The 20,864-nt window shown below is 28.9% G+C and overlaps 1 protein-coding gene across 1 annotated transcript; it reads left to right on the forward strand.

Moving 5' to 3' along the window:
• Nucleotides 1-1,156: 1,156 nt before the first annotated feature.
• Nucleotides 1,157-3,324, forward strand: LOC113382136 (lymphoid-specific helicase-like). The gene is made up of 2 exons (XM_026620684.1): nt 1,157-1,274; nt 1,355-3,324. The coding sequence occupies exons 1-2, from the start codon at nt 1,157-1,159 to the stop codon at nt 3,058-3,060; spliced, it is 1,824 nt and encodes a 607-aa protein (XP_026476469.1). The 3' UTR covers nt 3,061-3,324.
• The last annotated feature ends 17,540 nt before the right edge of the window (nt 3,325-20,864 follow it).

The raw sequence follows: 20,864 nt of genomic DNA on the forward strand, positions 1-20,864 counted from the left end.
ACTATGGAGCTGATTCTGCCCCAAAATAGAGCAATGTTATGGAAGGCTATGTTACGTGGCCCTTCCATACAATTGGACACTAAATATTGCCATGTGGATGCTTTGGCAGTCGGGGGTTTTATATAGAAACCTATCCTAAACGCACAAATCTCAAAATACAATGCTGCCATAACTGATCTTTGATGTTGTATAATAACATACGAGTGAAGTTGCAATTTCTCTTGTTAAACGCCTGACAGTACCATTTTGTATGAGAAGTGCTATGTAACAGAGCCTTGCCATAACATGTGGTCTATTTTTACGAACGGCAGAATCCCCTTATGAGTGGAACGCATGGAAAAATAGTCTGAAATCGTATAGAGAAATGCTCTTTCTATTGATATTTTGCATGTACTATATATGTAGACGTTAGTCTGAAATCGTGCTGAATAATAGCTAGAACGAGCCCTTTTTTTTAAATTTTATATATCTTTAAATTATTTTCAGAATTAAAAAAAAACGGTCTTATGTTACGTTAAAATCTTCCAAAAACATTTTGTTTAAAAAACGAGTAATCTCTTCTTCTAACTGGCAATTTTTGAATATATTAGTTTTAAGATATGTACATATATATTGTATATCAAATATTTTCTGTGTTCTGTAAGTATAATTATTTGGGTTAGGTATTTTATTTTATGGTTAGTTCAAAGTATTGATATTTTGTAGTTCTATCTAGATCAGATTTTTATCAATAAATTCAATAATTCAAATTTCGGTAAATCTTTTCTAGAATTTGTTTAAAGATTATTCCTACTAAGAAAATATGGAAACTCAGACAGATGTTTTCAATAAGCAGAAAGACAATATTGTGATGAGAAAGTGTTGAGCAACTATGTTCTCCAAAAAGGTTTTCAGCAAGATGATGAAATGCAGCATAGTCAGCAAGATAATATTTCTCAAATAGATGAGAATACTGAGAATTCTTCGTTACCGATGAGAGCTGATGAGGTCCAATATGCTAAAACAAAAAAAGGAAAAAACTTTCTAAAAAAGAAAAAGAGAACGAAGATTTGAATATACAAAAGAGCAAAAGAGAACAGTCTTATCGCGCATTGAAGTATCTTCTTAATAAAAGTAGTGTGTATTCCAAATATATAGGAGGAGAGAATGTAACAACATGCAAAATGTTAAAACCAAAAATCATTCAGCTACACAGCCTGACATTGATTTAGCTCAGATAAGAAATTCCTCCAATGAACAGGCAAGAGCAATGAATATATCATTGCTTGAGAATGGTAAATTAAGAGATTACCAGCTGGAAGGAGTTGAATGGTTAAAGGTTCTTTACGAAAATGGAGTGAACGGAATTTTGCAGATGAAATGGGTCTTGGCAAAACAATTCAAACTATTGCTTTTATCTGTCATTTATATAATGAGGGTGTCCGGGGGCCTTTTCTCATATGTGCTCCTTTATCTACCTTACCCAATTGGTCTTCAGAATTTAAGAGGTTTGCTCCAAAACTTCCAGTTGTTCTCTTCCATGGTGACAAGGAAACAAGGAAAAGTTTAGTCTCCTCTATTTTAAAGAAAAAATACATTGTGGGTGATAAAACACAGTGCCGTCCTGTAGTTTTGACTAGTTATCAAACACCGTTGACCGAGCAAGCGATCATGTCAGTGCCCACATGGTCGTATATTATAATTGACGAAGGCCATAGATTAAAAAGTCATAAAACTCAACTATATAGAGTTTTGCAATCATTCAAGTCAATGAATCGCTTACTCTTAACTGGTACTCCTTTGCAAAACAATTTAAGGGAATTATGGTCATTACTACATTTCCTCTTGCCTGAAATTTTCACTGATTTTGAAATTTTTGAAGCATGGCTTGACGTAGATGATCTGAAGAATGATGCTGATAAGTTTATTAAGAAGGAGCAGGAAACTCGTGCTTTGTCTATGATGCATGATATTCTGAAACCTTTTGTGTTGCGCCGTTTAAAAACTGATGTCGCTCTAAGCCTTCCTCCCAAGAAAGAACTGATAGTATATTGCCCCCTCTCTGTCAAGCAAAGAGATTTATACAAATATGTTGTAGATAGAAATATTGAAGAATTAGCGAATCCAGGCAAAAAAGAATTTGAAATTTTGCCAGAGAAGCGGCCTACTAAGGCTAGAACCTCAAACTTTTTTAAGGAATGTGAATCAGACGATGAATTCGATTTTTACGAGGATGTATTAAATCTTCCTAGCAGTTTCACGGATATTCCAAAAAAAGTAATACGTGAACTAGTCAGAATTACTATGCAAAATACTGCAATGATGTTTCGCAAAATTGTGAATCATCCATATCTGGTTCATTTTCCTTTGGAAAAGGAATGCATACAAGGTGAAACGCCGGTTCTTCGTATTGATGAAGAACTTGTAACTCAGTCCGGTAAAATGATGATGCTTGACGCGTTGAGTAGTCGACTTATTGCTGGAGGGCACAAAATACTTATATTTAGTACTCTGACTATGATGCTCGACATTATTGAAGAATTCGTTATAATGAGAGGCTACGACTACCGGCGACTAGACGGCGGTAAAAGCTTTGAACAACGAAGTGAAGCTATACAAGAATTTAATACTGATCCTGAAGTAAAGATATTTTTATTATCCACGAGGGCTGGAGGTCAAGGTTTAAATTTAACTGCAGCTGATACTGTGATCTTGTATGACAGTGACTGGAATCCTCAAGTAGACATCCAAGCTCAGGACCGGTGCCATAGAATTGGACAAACAAAGCCTGTGATAATATATCAATTTGTAACTAGAGGTACTATTGATGAAGTCATCATTTCAGTTGGGGAGAAAAAACGAAAACTGGAGAAACTTATAATACAAACAGATAAGTTCAAATTAGTTGGTAAGAAATTACAAATAACAGAAAAGGCTGAATTAGAGAATTTGAAAAAACTTCTCACTGAAGATGAAAAAGTAGTTGTTACTTCTGGTGAAAGTGTAATTAGTAGCGAAGAACTGGATAAACTATTAGATCGCTCAGATCTGCTACTCAACATAAATAATAATAAGAAATAATATATTTCGCACTGTCATTAGGATTGGTTTATATTTATTTATCATTTATTATTCTTATAGGAGTTTACCAAATAAGTTGAGTTTTAGGTAGTTCTACAATGTAAAAAAATATCATATGACGTTGATCTTCATATTGATATATCATATTTATATGTAATGTCTACCTCAAATCACTACATGTTTTTTAAATAATTTTTTACATAACGACTATTTTTAATCGTTCGAATCGAAAATCAAAGATATCAGTAGATAATAATATAGGTACATTTTTAAATGTTAATATTCATATTTTTGGTATCTGAACAGAACAGTCAGAACAATGTGTTATATGAGCTGTTGAGCTGTAATTCTTGAATCCTTTTATTAGAAGGTAATTTGGTGATGGACCATACTCTCTTTGATAAAATTATTAGTAGATTTAATATCAATAGTGATATTGTTGCAATGCCTTCCCTATATTTTTATTTCTCTTTGAGTTTTACGAGCAGATCTATAATAATGATATATGAAATTAAACAAATTATTTTCTACTATTCAAAATAATTTCATTCCAAACAGAACCATGTACAACCTGGCCATTTACAAACGTACCAAATGAAAAATCCTCACTATTATTTCCACTCGTATGAATTTCATATATGTATACTCATTCAAATATCATGAAGCAGAGGTTTTGTTTACATAATAGTTTGCTCATAGAAGTAATGCACAGTGTATAGGCGCATGTAACTGGGCATTTGTACGTGACGTAATCAAATTAATTCGCACGAAATGCCGTTCACATGTGTGTTTTGTTTGCCCATATGTGTTTACATAAAACATGTGCAAATTCAATGCGTTCGAACTTCGTTACTCGCTCGAAATTCGGTCTAGGTACGTACAGTGTTAACTAGAACACAGGCAATATACTGCATTTGTTTGGCAGATTTTTTTATGATTTTTTGGTAAAACACATTCGGCTTTTTCATGACCAAAGGAATGTAATAATACGAATTCTATTCACAAAACAGAAAATAAATGTTTAATACCATTTGGAAAAAAGATAGTAGATTACACCCTCCCAGAGTATAGAATGTTCTAAAATCGACTAATTTAGACATTATGACAAATTTGTTAATTTGACCTTCATGTCATTTTTAGTTTAGAATCGCATAGCACATACATATCCTTTTGACAGTTTGTTATTACCAATTCATACAAAGATAGATCCGTAACATAGCATTGCCATAACATTTCTACGTTATCAGAGAGTTGGTCTCATGTTTTTAAATAAAAATAGCTTTCTCTAATTTTGCTGTATCAAAATTTTAAATATATTATCAGTATTAGATAAATTATCCTGAAAATTATAGATAGGCAGTAGTTACCTTCTAAAAGGTAGAAGATCCGACACAACAGCTCATACAATATACATTAATCTTAATTTGTTTATTTAGGTACATTCTAGGTAATATTATTTTCTTCTTGATTTTTATTTTAAGTGTTTTGTTCGTGAAATATTGTGAACTCGGTTTTAAACATTGTTCACTTCACAAATGTGATGTTAATTTTTAGATATTAGGTAGATCCTAGGTAATATTATTTTTCTCTCATTTCTTACATTATAAGTGTTTTGTTGATGAAATATTGTGATCTTGGTTTTGAACATTGTTCTGTTTCCATACAATGCAAATAGTAGAATAGATTTCTATATCATACATAATGTGATTGCAACAGTAACAGTCAATACTTGGCATTGACATTTATTTTTTTATTGTTGTAGTATAATACTATAAAACCACACTTGTAGTATTTTTTTCACTTGAATACACTGAAAATTCTGAACGACCAAATTACAGTATTGTACTTAATTCAACATTCCAAAAATACTTGAATTAGCATTTAATTTAATTAGTAAGGAATGAATTCACGATATAATTACATGAAAATGCTTTCCAGCAGATCTCACTGTAAATCGTATTATGCATATGCCAAAATGAAATGATACTCGTTAATTTATTACTAATAGTGAAAAAATTAATGTACTATGTCCAAAATGTATAGAAGATGATGCGCTTTTCGCTGCATTAAAAATTTAGCCTTATAAACTCATGAAATCCGATGTTAATTATAAACAATTTGTTACTCTTGATTATTCGAATTTTAATAAATATTATTCAAATTTGTGATAAATATTCAAACCACTTGTATTTCTTTTATTTCTCATTTTAGAACCCATGATTTTCAGTTGCACCTGAGTACTACACCTGCACAATATCCTTCTCTAATAACAATACACAGTTGCACGCACTAAAGTATCTTTACGATATAGAGATGTGTAGAGTGATATTCGAAATAGTTGATAACAAAATTTTTCGAAATTACAGCAAGAGATGAACTTTATAAACTCCCTAGAAGAGAAAACATCACAAATGCAAAAGTGGTTCTAAATCTAAGATTTTCTTATTTATTTTAATATTCTAACTGGTAAAATAGCAAATAATTAGTAAAGACAATAAAAATTAGTGAAGGTAAGTTTCACTGTGCAGTCATTTTATATAATTATCATTTAGTAAATGATATTTCTTGTACAGGTGTAATCACGCACACCATACATGATAAATTACTTCATAATATTTTTCAATCTTTCTTATAAATGGTAACCGGGTGGACCATATATACTCGAATGCCATGAAACCGTTTAAAAACTTTGCTATTTTTTTAAAATGCCTTTATATTATTTTCAATTAGTTTACTTCTTATCTTTACATTATTCTACTTCTTAATTTTCATTATATAAATGACATAGAAGCCTCATGATTGACTCTAGGTTTTTGTAAAACGTGAAACAACATACAGCCTGAGCAGATTTATGCTACAGTTTAACGACATACGATAATAAATGTATATAAATATTATGTTTATTCCAGCAAATCAACATTATTCGTTATAAAAAGCATCATATCCTCACAGTATTTCAGTTTGCCCCGATTTTTGAGATAATTATAACTATGGTAATTTTAACACTTCAGTCATTTTGATCTCTTACAGAGGTACTGTGTTTGTTGATTAACTTCTTGTAGGATAAGGTATAGTAATTAGAAGCTATCTAAATTTGTATATTTTACGTTTTAAGACTTCGTGAAAATTTTGGCAAGCTTTCAAAAAATCTATGTGTGTGTGTAGTATGTATGTATATGCGGATACAAAATTTTTGTCGATGATTTGGAGAGCGCAAATCAACCGATTTGAATGATTCAAAATACATTTGATTCCTATTGATGGAGACTGACTGCTTTTGGCTAACGCAGTTCCAGACGTTTTGAAGATATGGGACAACAAATGTCAATACAGTCGTCGGGCAATCAAAATATGTATAGAATCGAGTGTATCTGACATAAATAGATTTTATTTATATTCGCAGGCTGGGCTCATAGTTTTATATACCTCTATTTAACTGGTGTTTTTACAATGCTATTTTATGAATAAATTAATACAAAATTCGTATTGGATCAATATCATTTGTATAATATTGCAAAATCTAAATATACGAATATTTATGCACTCAAATTTCTCAAATAAGTCATTTTATACATCAAATAGAATTCGGCTCAGTGCGTTTCATGAGACAAACTTTCAAGTTCAAAGACTTGAATGTTAAATAACCAGGCTACACTGGTATCTGGGGGTCTCGATGACATCACAACATGGAGCAACATACTAAAATGGTGACCCTTTGTCGGTTAGATCGGCTGCACCCGGCGGAGTATAAAGAGAACAAACCATCCGATTTGAATGATTCAGAAAACATTTTACTTGTATTGACGAAATGAAGAATTAACTAAGTTTTTATAAAGGCAGATCGAGCTGTTTCGGAGAACTAATAAAAAAATGTTAATAAAGTGGCATTTGATGGTCAAAAATTATCATTAGACATTAGCAAGTTTATACATCTTGCTTCACTTTATCCTCTGTTTGCAGTGTACAAAATTTAGTTGATCAATTAGTTTTTAGATATCGGAGAGTTAATGGATTTTGCTCCACTTTAACACCTTGCTGACAATGTCGATTATGGTTATTCATCTGTACCTCTCTAGCTCGTAGAGAGTCGTAGTGAGCGAGTTATATATGAATGTGTAATTTCAGTAATTAACACAGTATTCTCAATTCATTAGAGTGACCGAGAGCCCGCCGTGTTGTTTCCATTTTATCGCACCGCTCGCATACAATGCGTGACATTTCTAGCATTTCAATTTATTTGATATGACCCTCTACACTGTAAAGCTTTTGTTAAGTGCGCTCGCTGCTAAATACATGTAAATGAACGTGCCACCGAGGCCTTTCTCTAAGTGGGTAAACTGTAATAAAAAAATAACTATGAAAAAACAATGCCAACGCGCTATCATTATGGCTGAAATATAGAACGACGTTTCTTATTTCGTGTTCCATATTATAATGAAATAAAATCTTTGGCATTTATTGAAGCTTTAATTTAATTGGTCCATGATTACCATACCAATAGGTGTTTTTACGTTTTTCAAAAATGAACTTTGTTTCTTTATATTTTATTAATAACAATCAGCACATAATTCCATTCTGCAAGTTCTTTTGATTTACATTATTGAAATATGATTATAGACAGCTAATACGCTTGTTATTAAAAGATACAAATTACTGAATCAAAGTATTACACCCAAATTTTTTTGGTCTTCTAAGTTCTGGTTTAAGAAGTGACGAAGCGACTAGTAAATTGATAATAGAATGATTTTCTAATTGCTGATGTGTGGAATTGTGGATTTTGCTCTTATTTCTTTTAATACATAGCACATTAAGACCATTGTGCAGAGTTTCATTCCATCATTCTCCATTCATCTTCAAGAAGTTTTGATTGTGGTCACTGTACTAATGCTACTTTTGACTTGTTAGAGTGGCCCCAAAGCTCTATTCCATACGACCAAATGGATTATTATAGTATGAACTGAGATTTAGTTTTCAAGAGATATATTTGAATTTTGTCCGATGAGCCAGTATAGTTCCCACACTCACTATCGTCAATCAAGACGAATTACTACAATTGATGTTGAAATTTGCATGTTTTTTAAGTGTATTCCAGACCAAGTAAATTTATCGTTAATGATGTGCAGTGACTTGCTTTTATTAATGCTAACATGCCACTTATTTATTCATGCATGAATTAATTTAAACTGTTGTAATTTATTTGATGCTATATATGGATTTTGGCCACATGATATGATTGAAATAACATCACAAAAATTGGCCGTAGTGGTAATTAGTTGTCGGAAATCCTAAGGATAATGAATTCTACAAATTGGGCCCAGTACACAACCTTGTGGTACCCCTGAGTTAATTGGAAGAAATCCAGAACTTTGGCGATTGACTCCAGTCCTGAGTTTTCATATTTCTTAAATATGATGTCAGGATTTGATGATATTCAGGAGGAAGTAGTATGAAGATTTTATCACCATACTTTATCAAAGGCTTGATTGACGTCAGCAGAGCAATATTGTTTTGAATCAAAATCTTTATTGATTTGTTGGACAATTTTGTGGGATCGCTGTGTGGTCGAGTGCTGCTTTCGAAAACCAAGTTTCGAAACTGTTTGGAATTATTTCATATTTCCGAACAGTATATTTTTAATCAGAAGTCTTTCGAGAATTTTGCATAGTTTTGGAAGCAGACTGATACCTTGATATAAGGTCACCAAGCTAGGATCTTTGGCGATTCTTGATATCATCTTTATAATGGACAATTGAATTGGGTTAGCCAGTATATTGTTCTTAAAATAGCGTTAAAGATGTAAGTGATAGGTATTTGTCTTTTTTCGGCACTTCCTCAAACATCTTAGGAGTAATTAAATAGCACCCTGGAGACTTTCTGAAATATTTTTGATATCCTTTGTTTCCATTTTTTTGATATCCATTTTTGACAAATCTGCTTTCTGAGTAGTCGATGTTCAAACTGAAAACATGATGATCATATTGATAATAGTGGACATTCTAAATAACTTAATTAAAATTAATAACATGCGTTTATTCTTTTGGTAATTTATAAATTCATTTTTATTTTTTATAAATAAAAAATCGCTTTTAATTTATACTAATGTAAATTATTTGAAAATGTTACAGATGTTACTTAACTGGTATCGTCTACAGGTCTTTTTTATCACTAACGATTATAAATAATGATTGTTTTCTATTTGAATGCCTCTGAAGAAGTGAATCTATTATTTTATTTAATGATAAAAGCATGTTACCACTAAAAAGATATAAATTTTGATTCCAAATTTTTTGCGTTTGGCGTTCTAAAAGTCAATAGTGAATGCAGTTGCATTCATTTTCTTACGCTTACAAAACAAAAAGCCAAATAATATAAACTTTACTCTTGTGAAATGCAATATGTTTACTACGAACGTTCTACGTTTGCAAATATTATCGGTATTTTTCTTCTAATAAAACATTGCCAACGATTTTGTAATGCCTGTTTTAAGTACCATTTTAAAACTGGTCACTCGTTGCATAAATGTTAAGTCAATTATTCCGAAATAAATTGCCAATGCATATTCATGCAACAAAAAATTGAAGTGGTTAGTTCGCTACAATTGTGCATTACTCTCAATCCAGTTTAATGATATTGACGCTAAAAATAAAACACGAAAATTGAACACGTTTTATTTATAAATGAATTGCTTGCATTGCTGTCTATTAAATGTATATTTAATTATAGCTTTTGATATAAAATGTAAAAGCATTTGGAAGTAATAAATTCAAATACAAATAGTAATAATCTGATGTAAAAATAATGGTCGATTTATGCAGTGAATTATTTAATAGAATGAAATTGCAGCAAATTTACTCAGAAACTTGAACAACGATATTCTGTCCTGCATTTTATTTTTGAAAAAAAAAACTTTCTTTTGTCTTTATAAAATTTAATACTTTAGCTATACAAAATTTTATATTTTTTATTGAGACATTAAAATTACTTAATTTATTTTTGAAGACACATGATAACATTATATATCCTTTATTGAAGAAAATATTCTGTATTAATTTTTATTAAAGGTTTCCAGTTACCAGTTGCGTTTATATGATATATAGATACGTTTCAAAAAGTTTTTTTTTTTGATATTAAAAATTTATGAAAAGTACTTATTTCACGTACCTATTAAACTCAAATATTCCTATTTCAATTCCGGAACATTGCGAATTTCGTTCGTTTCAAAATTTATTATTCAGCGTACACCGCAATGATTTTCCGACAACCGTTGCATACGTAGATAATTTTTACCGGATTTGAAAACTCCGGCCCGAGTTAGGATTGCCTAATTAGATTGTAGGAAATATATTTTTGAAAAGTTTTTTATGCAACATCGAGTTGGTTTAATTTGTATATTATTTTTCAACATTTTTAATATTACCGAGAAACAGGTTTTACAGAAACTGTTTAAGCTAGTTGTTGAAAATTGTTCAAGGTATGTTCAATAGGAAATTCTTGATAGTTCATATTTTTTAATTACTAATGAGTATTATTTTTAATCCTCAAATTAAATAATTTTTTTTATTTGTTATAAAACTACCGAACTTGATTATTCTGGTGTCTAATTTTCTAATATTATCATATTTTATATGAATATATCAAAAATGCAAAACTAAAATCGAACATCCTTGATCCAAATCACATCCTACATATCAATATTACAAGATTAATATTAACATCAATCTATTAACAAATCTGATTGTTTTATTTTTTATATCATCTGCTTCTAATTCGTAGTTGAAGTACACACTATCCTAAACTTTTACCTTCTTACCACAAACTATTTCGTAAAAGTAATTTTAGTAATCGAATAATTTTCATTACGTGTTTAGTCAATATAACATATATTTTCGACATAATTTTAGTACAGATTTTTCTGAAGTTATGAAAAAGTTTAAAATTTACTTGAGAAGCAATTTATTTTCATCAAGGGCTGCCCAACCCTGACAGGTTCTTTTAAATTTTCGGCTAATTTTCTTTATTTTTGTGTTTTAGTGCGGAAATATAATTACAACTATAGATTATTACTCTCCTACAACAAATCCCTATTTTATAATGGTCATTATAGTAGCCCATTCATTTTTTATATAGCTCGATAATTGATCAATCAGGTGAACGTTATTCGTTGAATTTCGATCAAGATTTTTCTGAGCTTATAGAATAGTTCAAACTTATTCGCTGTTATTAATTACCTATCAAATTTTGCATAATTTATATGTGGCATGCGTTGCAGTGGGTAAACAATCAACTTATATTGTGATTGCTATATTCCATATACTTCTATATTCAGAATCAGTTATTTCTTATACTTCTAAAAATAATTTATATGGCAACACAACGTTTGTCGGGTCAGCTAGTATATATATATATATGTATATATATATATATATGTATATATATATGTGTGTGTAATGTATACGTATTCACAATCAAGTTAATAACTTTATAATTTTCATATTTTCATTATGATCGTCACGTGGCGATACTATAAAATTTTGTTAGCATCAAAAGTTATGATAATTAAAGCGACCAAAAAGCCGACTGCTAATCAATGGGTGGCAAATTATAATTATCTCAATCGAATTCCTGCTGAAATATTTTTAAACTACGGAGACGTGACCGTAATTTTTGAAAAGCATTTCTCTGCTCTATTTGCGCAGCCTCCACCGTCGAAAGCTGTTCCACGGTGTAAAAACACATTATCGACATAATTAAACCGAATTATGCAATTTTGCCAAAGTAAGTTTTTTGATGAGACACATTTTTAAGTGGTCGAACGTGTTTAGAATGGAGAGAAAATGTTGCATAGTTATTGTTGGGTATAATATTAAACCATAGGATATATTCATTAATACGAATTATATATAAATACTTTATTAAATTCCAATTTGAAACATATAAGAAATGGCAATACCGGTACTTATCATGAGTGACAAGTAATTCAAATTTATATTTTTTATTATTTTCTTAATCACTTTTTGTTCATTTTAACATCAATGTATTTTGTTCTTGAAAGAAAGGAGATGAAAAAAGAGTGTATGTAAGGTTCTCACGCGATTGAACTAAATCTTATTTGCTACTATATAAGATGGTATTTAGGTAAAAATAAATACATATAACAATTTTGAATAATGTTTATTAGTAATATGGTAACGCTCGTGATGCACACATTTATTAGAGTCAACCATTATATACATTTATATCATTTTTTATGATAAATTATAAATTATATATTTATAATAGCATTAAAAATATGTATAATATTTAAAAACAATAATGCAATTCAAGTCATACTTCAAATGTGACATCATCGGTTTGTCATTGTAATTAGCATTTAGAAATGAACCTTCATTAGAGAAATCAAGTGATTGCTGATTAATAATTCTAAATATTCTAAAGATCATAAATTCTATAATATTCGTTCACACAGTGGATTATGTTAAACAACGTCTAAACTAATATTGTTTTTGCAACTTCACTCCTCATGTAATTGTGTTTGAAGAACTTGATGTAATTAAAATTAACACACATTTATTGACTGCTTGTATTTTTTTTTACTTTTTTGCTGGCGATGTAATCTCATTGTTTGAACATTTGTAATATCTGTCTTACCTAAAAAATATTTTTCATTTTAATAACTTCGAAGATTTATAGAAACTACGAATAATATAGAAATAATTTCTAATAAACATACGTTTAGTACACGGCAAAATGTTTAATTTGTTTTATTATTTTTAAGGAACAGGGTAAAATATTCTTTCAATTCAGGCATTTTTCATTAAATCAAGATTTGTACTACATGTCAGTTGCGCCTAAAGAAGTTTTACTTCAAAAACTATATTTCTTACAAAATATAAACGGTACAACATCGAATTGATTTCAACAAATTGGCACAAGGCTATTTCAAACCAATTCGATTTTAGGTTTCTACCGCATTGTTAGCATTTTACAAATTCTTATTTAACACGATTCTAATTTCAGTGTTTTTCATCCTCGCTGAGGTTACATTTTATTTTATTTCATTTTATTTTTACATCCCTCGTTAAAGCGAGTTTGCCGTACTATTTATCTGAAGTGACTCCATTACACTCCAACATGGAACGTGCTGCAGCTTACTTTGACAAAATGGTAATCACTACCACGTATTACACAAGTAAACACGATTACAAACAACTTGAATTTGTCTCTCATATAACTCATATATGGAGACAGAGATACATAGTGGAAGAATAAGAATGAAAAAAAATACAAACATAATATGAAATTGAGGATTGGCTAATAGATAATTTATTCTTTAACATGATTGACAAATAATCACTGAAATATTCTTCACAAATATTTCCTATTTTCTATTTCCCATTTATAAGTATTTCTTATTGAATGGTGTATTTCCAATTAGTGCCCTGGGTTCCGGAAGAAATATTTGTCCCGGATTTTGACTGGCTCCGATGTAACAATGCCACATTAGATTTGCTAGAACAGCCCCAAAGTTTTATTCGGTATGACCAGATAGGAATTATTATCACATATAAAAAAATATGTTAAATTATTTTTGTATATATATATATATATATATATATATTCTGAGAGATGTTTAAGATTTCAAACATTTAAACCTTCAACTTATAAAAGTCATAACAGATATGTTAGAAATTAGTAAATTCAAATAACAATATTTCGATATACATTTTTTGCGTAATATATTATAACAAATGTCATAACCATTTTACGTTTTTTATTAGTATAAAAAGAGTAGAAATTCTGAAATTATTTTTTTTTTTATTATCTATTTTGCAATATTAAAATTATCATTCATAATAAATGCAACGAACAAATTATGAAATATCAATCTTCATTGAAAGAACCAAACGCAACTCGCGGTTAGGCAATAAGTATTTCTTATAATTCTACATCCAAAATCACACAGTCGTGATCATACATCTATTCAACGAAGCCACTTCTCACTTTACACTTTAATAGATATCTCCAGGAAAAATAAGAATTTAATATTACTGACTTTATTTTTAAAGTAAAACTTCTTTAGGCGCGACTAGGGTGTAAATGCTAATTACAATGACAAACCGATCATGTCATATTTGAAGTATGACTTTAATTACATTATTATTTTTAAATATTATACATAATTTTAATGCTATTATAAATAATAAATAAATAATTTATAATTTATCATTATATAAATGCGTATAATGGTTGACACTAATAAATGTGTACATCACGAGTGTTACCATACTACTAATAAACATTATTCAAAATTGTTATATGATGTATTTATTTTTACTTAAATGCCATCTTGTACAGTAGCAAATAAGTTTTACTTCAATCGCGCGTGAACCTTACGCGCCGTTTTTTTGATTTTATTATACCTGGATGATTTGAAATCAGAAATTCACTCCATAGTTATCATATAAGGTTGTCAAATATCTTCCTTCCGCCTTTTTGTATTATAAACCAAGAGCAAAAAAGCGGAAGGGAGATATTTGACAACCTAATATAAAGTTAATTACAAAATGAAAACCTCGATAATGAAAAACCTTAACCTTTCAATTATTATGCAAATATATGCAATCCGATATATATGTCTATCGATATATCTAACAGAAAATGCAGTATTCTTTGGTGAATAGACTAGCTGGTGGAAATACATTTTGCTAAGCATTCAGCTGAAGAGAGTTCTCGTAAAACCTAATAGGATATTTAAATACGAGTAGTAGTCGTGGTCGGAGACCGCGCTTGCCTTGCTAATTGACCAATTATATGCCCTTGTCGACCTCACTGCATGAAAAAAGCATTTATAAGAGCGTTTGTTGCTCAAAGAACTGCTTTAAAATTTTATGTATTCGTAACATTGTATAAGATTAATACTTTTCAGGTTTATAAACTCCTGTTCGCCATCAAATTTTAGTTCAGTAACGACGTTTGATATGAAGTCACATTACGGTCTTGGAAACATAGTTGATAATTTTACTTAACTCGTTAATCGTCGTGTCAGTCATATGTGTATGACGCTAAAGACTTCTACATGAGCCTTCTATATCAGGCATATATGTCTGTCATATATGTGTGACATTTAAAAGTAGTTTTTCCAAGAATTTTGCCGAAAACAAATTTTTCTTTGAAGCATTAAGTTGTCTTGGTGCATTTTTAACTAAAGGCTATAACTAGTGGTGCATGGCATCCTGGCTAAAGGGATGGACAAAAATGTAATGAGATGTCGCTTAAATCCACAAAACCGACCAATCAAAAAAATAATACGAAAATGTAGAAGACTCTGTATATCAGTAATATCTCAAACTTCATCAAGATTTATGACGTTCAACCATTGAACCGTTAAAAAAATCTAAATTATGAATGTTAAAATATTGGAAGGTTCCAGAAATATATCTAAATTGCCCTGTACAATCAATTGGACTTTAAAATATTCAAATTATGTCTTATTTTAATTTTTTGTAATCTTCAACAAAAGATTTTTGATAGTTACATTAATACTACTGAAAGTTTGCAATACTATAATATATATTATATATAGTAAATTTCTATATAAAATCGTTGAAGGCATAAATTTTCTTATTCTAAATACGTAATTTACAGAATCTCTTTAAGCATTAAAAACGGTTTATAAATTTCATTAATTTTAGTGAAAATTATTGTATCATCTGTCACCGGTCTTTCATAAAACTCAGTAATATTAGCGTAACGTGAAATTAAATGCGAGTTTTATTATAGTATTAGTTCTGGCTAAGACGTACAACTTTCGTAGTAGCTTTCAATTCATCTCCATAAGTTTTCGAAAAGTTGCCAGAGATAACGGCAATTCCTTCTAATTAAAAATATATCAAGTAAGACATTAATGCTTTTAAAAAGGCTTTTTTTATCCGTATATTATGATAGCTGTTCTTTGGAAAATAATTTTATAGGTATGACTATTTATAATAATTATTTTTGTATAATGAATAAACAGTCATACTTAAATTTAAGATTCATTACATTTTGATTTGAACTCCGCAAGGTTTATAGCTAAGAAAATTAGTGGTGCATGGCATCGTGCCCTAATGCAAATTGCTGGAACTTCACGCACCGTAACTAAAAATTCGAGTAATAAAAATAATCAATAATTGTTTTAAAAAATTGCGAATAGATTATCTTCTATATATATATAAAAATAAGTTGGGTTTTCCTTCCTGATCAAATCTTTCCTTTTTAAATATAAAACAAACAAAAAATTCCGTCATCTTTCTCACGAAACCATCTGGTGGCGAAACGGAGTTCGTCGGGTTTGCTACTTCTGTATAAAATAACATTACAAAGTTCTATTTTTTAGTAATGTATAGATTACAGATATTTTTTCAATTCAAAACTAAATGGTTTATTAACATTTTACGTATTTGAAAATTGTATCCATACATATATACACACGCGCACATAAACACACACCCATTAATTTATTCTAAGGTATGCCAAAATATTCAGAAACCTTCAAACGTGAAGATATGCAAAAATTTTCGTTTTCTATTTTTGGTAGATTACAATTTCTACCATTCGGGAAGTTAGTTATAAACAAATTTGCGAATTCAGAAATATTATTTCATCAATAGTATTTGTATCAAAAGAGAATATTATTCTAGGTTCTCAGCCAATATTTCGAATCATATTATAAATTGATGATTTTTTTCACTATTTATAATCTGTAAAACTCACTCTTGACTTTTGCTATACTGCAATATGAAAATACATACATAAGAATAATAATAATAAATAAAATGTCTTCTTTAAAGAATTCAGTTTACGAAGAATAATTTTGAAAATTTGTTGATCAATTTATATGATTATTGATCAGTAAATTGAAGAGCAGCTTTTATGATTACTTGTACATAAAATTTGGCTGCTTCTAATTAAATCTAGAATAAAAACTGTATTGGAATGTAATTATTATTTAAAAAAATTAAAAAGAAGTATGTCACGAAATATTTTATAGAACAAACATTTGCGAGAACATATAATTGAAATGAAAATTACAAAGGTTTTGATACTAAGGCATAGGGAAAGGGTTAATTAAATATGATCATCAAACAGTTTCTTATTCAGATGGTGTAATAAAAATATTTATTTAATTTTATATCATTCTGGTATCAACTAATCAATAATTTAGTTCTTTCATATTTCTGGAATATATCTTATATTCTTATCGTAAATACAGTCATATCGTAGATTTAAGGGGGTTGTTCTTTTTTTGTTACAAAAAATGCAAGGTATTTGTTTTTGTTTTTCTGGAAAAGTATTTATCATAGAAACATGCGTTTTTTTTAAACAAAAATTACAAAATCATAGAATATTAAAAAAAAATTATTTTTTTTTTCGCCGTCATTTTTTAACCAGGGGGCGCCAAAGTGGGCATTGCAAAATCGATCTCTTTTGCGGTGCCACAGATAAATCCGTTGCGCATCGCCAACGTAATGTTATGAAGTTGTTTGACGTAAGGGGACTAGGTATTGCAGTTGTGAACAAATTAAAAAAAAATGCAAGTCCATCCGACTTGTAGTTTTTTTTTAAATTTGTGGCACCGTATTAAAAAAAGTCATTTTGAGAAAAACGTATTCAAAGGTTTTAATATAATGTACTAAATATACCATTTAATTTAATGTACTAAATACACCATGGTGTTCAAAGATGCTGACACATTAAAAAGGTCATGTGCATGAGGTATTATAATGAAAAAGAGGGTAGCTGGCATACAATAGTTCCGGAGCGATGAAAAAAAGATTTCAGAGGATCATACATATAGAGATATAACTTCGTCAAAAAATAGATATTGAGATGATTTTTTTTAAATAACTCTAAGGTTTTTAGCTTTCATAATATCAAAAAATCTCAAAATCTAAAAAATAAAAATAAAAACCGAACAACCCTCTTAAGCTTCTATTTCGATATACTAAAATGAATATTCATCAAAGGAATTTTATTAGTCCATTGTAAATTATTAGTTTTTTACACAGCTTGTTATTTTATTTTAATATAACATAGTAGGAATTATTATTATACAGTACTGTATTATTATACAGTTCTTATTAACAAAATAAGAATAACTATTCTAATAGCTAATTCATAATATACAATTCGTAAGTTGGTAATGTATCACATATATTACATAAATAACAAACGTACCCAAATATATCATAAGATCCTAAAAATAGCTCTCTTACTAGGATATCATTTTATTTAATAACACAAAACGTATTCAGCAAATAAGTACAGATAATACTTGAATAAATGATGCATAAGACACATCAGATATTAAATCCTAAACAGATACTAAGATAATTACAACAATATACCTAGAATTTAGCTTTCGTCTCCCGCAAACATCTAATCTTACAGAATTTCTACATATCTACTCACGCACGAATTCGTAGATTTAATTGTAAGATTTGAATTTCGCACGCTTTGCTATCCAGCAACGGCTTTTGAATTAGAGGATCATATTAATTATTTGTAACATGTAATTACGAACACCGAGATTGTGAAAATGGATAATTGCTGGAATGAATACTACACTCTTGTAGATATTTCGCTTTTGAAGTATCGCGTTTCTATGCATTTGCGTCTGCAATGATGCAGCTGAGGGTTGATGTAGAACCTTTGGCAAAAGTAGGTTGTTGACTGTTTTACAAATCGAAATAGTATGTTGTACACTAATATTGTCAGATTATAGTAAAACTATATATATAGTAGTATTCATATACTTTTTATATCAGAAAATATATTAAGTTTCAATGCATTATATATTATTTTAAGAATTTCAAAAATTTTATCAACATCAATGATATAGGTGTACAATATTAGCTGACCTGGCAACGTTGTTTAGCCAAAAAGATATTAAGTTTCTATTTGAATGAATTTCAATGATTGTATTAACATCAATTATTGTATTAACATCAATTATGTAAGTGTAAAATTACTATTTTAGTCTTAATTATATTAATAACTGGCCGGCAAAAAATGTTAAGCCAAAAAAGTATTTCTACAAAATTGTTTGTATAAAAAATAACTGATTGCGAAAATGGAAATATGTGATGTATATGTGAAATACGCAACTAACACTAATAATATGGATAGTTTACCCACTGCAATGCTTGTCACATATAAATGTACTGATTTTATTGACGTAGAACTTTTGGCGAAAATAAGTTGACCGACTTACAAATCGAAATTGTATGTTGTATACTATTATTGTCGGATTATAGTAAAACTATATATGCTAGTATATTTATATGTTTTCCATATCAAAAAAGATATTAAGTTTCCATGCATTATAGATAATTTTACGAATTTCAATGATTGCATTAACATCAATTATATAGGCATACAATTACCATTATGATCTTAAACTAGTGGGGCAATCGTGCCTTAAGGCAATTTGCTGGAACTTCCCGTACCAAAAATTATTATTTTTTTAAAAACGATTAACATTTTTGAAAAAAATTTGCTTCGAAAAAATTAAATTTTTGAGAAACTATAAATTTGACAAAATGCAGCATTATGTATTATTTTTCAGTACATATGTTTGTGATGCTAGTTGAGATACATTATTTTGCAAGTTGATGTTTTGCAAACGATTTTGATATTTTGCAGAGAAATATAAAGTTTTACGTAGTATATAATAATTATTTTATTGACAAAATTAATATTTGCTCTAGATACATCAAGTTAACCTATTATTATAATTATACATTTAATAAAAAAGAATTAATCTACTGTATTTTAACTGCTACTTTCTATGTAGATACAGCTATATGCATAAGTCATATGAGTTTTGCCATCATAAATTATATAGTATTTTACCTTTTACCTTTACATTTTACATTTTACCTTTTCCAATTTTCAGCTCTTAACTTATCAACATAGTTGGCATTTATCAAAATTTTCACGATTTATGGTATTCATTTTGTTTACGTAAAATTGTTTAAAATTTCGAAAAGTCTTGTAATTTGCTCAAGAAGACAATTCATTAATACTTTTTCATTTTGACGTTTTAACATTGTGATGTTAAACACAATTATAATATTTTCAGCAAATAATGAAATAAATGAGTGAATATGAAAAAAAAAGTTTAGAAGAAACTATTTTGTGAATATCTATCTAAATAAATCAGATTCAAATATTATTTGCAAGGTGCGATTTTCTAAATTGTAGGAAAAGTTTTGTCCTTATTATTTGAATATGCAAATGTATTTTTGAAAAATATTGAACAAATTTTGAAAACTTCTATGAACTTTGCTAGACATCAGTCTAGTTTTATATCTAAGAGTATAAGAAATATATATATATATATATATATATATATATATATATATAATAAGTAATTTTGATATTCAACATAAAAAATTTCTATATGATTTTGAATTCTGCAGTATTATGACAAGTTTTGCTTTGTGTCATTTAATTTATACAGATAAACAATAGGACTAATTAATCAAAAACATCATCATAAAAACTAAAATTATCTCTGCAACTTTTCTCGACAATAAATTAAAATATGAATATACAGTAGAAAACGTAACTTTAGTTTTAATTACATTACAGTTCTTTCCATTCTCATCATAAAACTTTTCTTGCATGCAATAAAAACTTCATATAATCTTTGTAACATTATTACTGAAAGAATTGCTATATTATTTTGAAATACGTCTATCTTCTGATCAGGTCCAAATATTACGTTATAATTGACTCGAATTATTCATAATGCATCGGTG

The sequence above is a fragment of the Ctenocephalides felis genome, unplaced genomic scaffold, assembly GCF_003426905.1.
Source record: "Ctenocephalides felis isolate EL2017-DRISC unplaced genomic scaffold, ASM342690v1 CF-g0.4_SCAFFOLD_03312, whole genome shotgun sequence".
In the NCBI taxonomy this organism is placed as follows: domain Eukaryota; kingdom Metazoa; phylum Arthropoda; class Insecta; order Siphonaptera; family Pulicidae; genus Ctenocephalides; species Ctenocephalides felis.

What these genes read in the sequence shown, in the direction of transcription:
- LOC113382136 (XM_026620684.1), top strand. Translation starts at nt 1,157, where the DNA reads ATGCAAAATGTTAAAACCAAAAATCATTCAGCTACACAGCCTGACATT. An exon ending in TATATCATTGCTTGAGAATG is followed by an intron (nt 1,275 to 1,354) that starts GTAAATTAAGAG and finishes GGAATTTTGCAG; the next exon opens with ATGAAATGGGTCTTGGCAAA.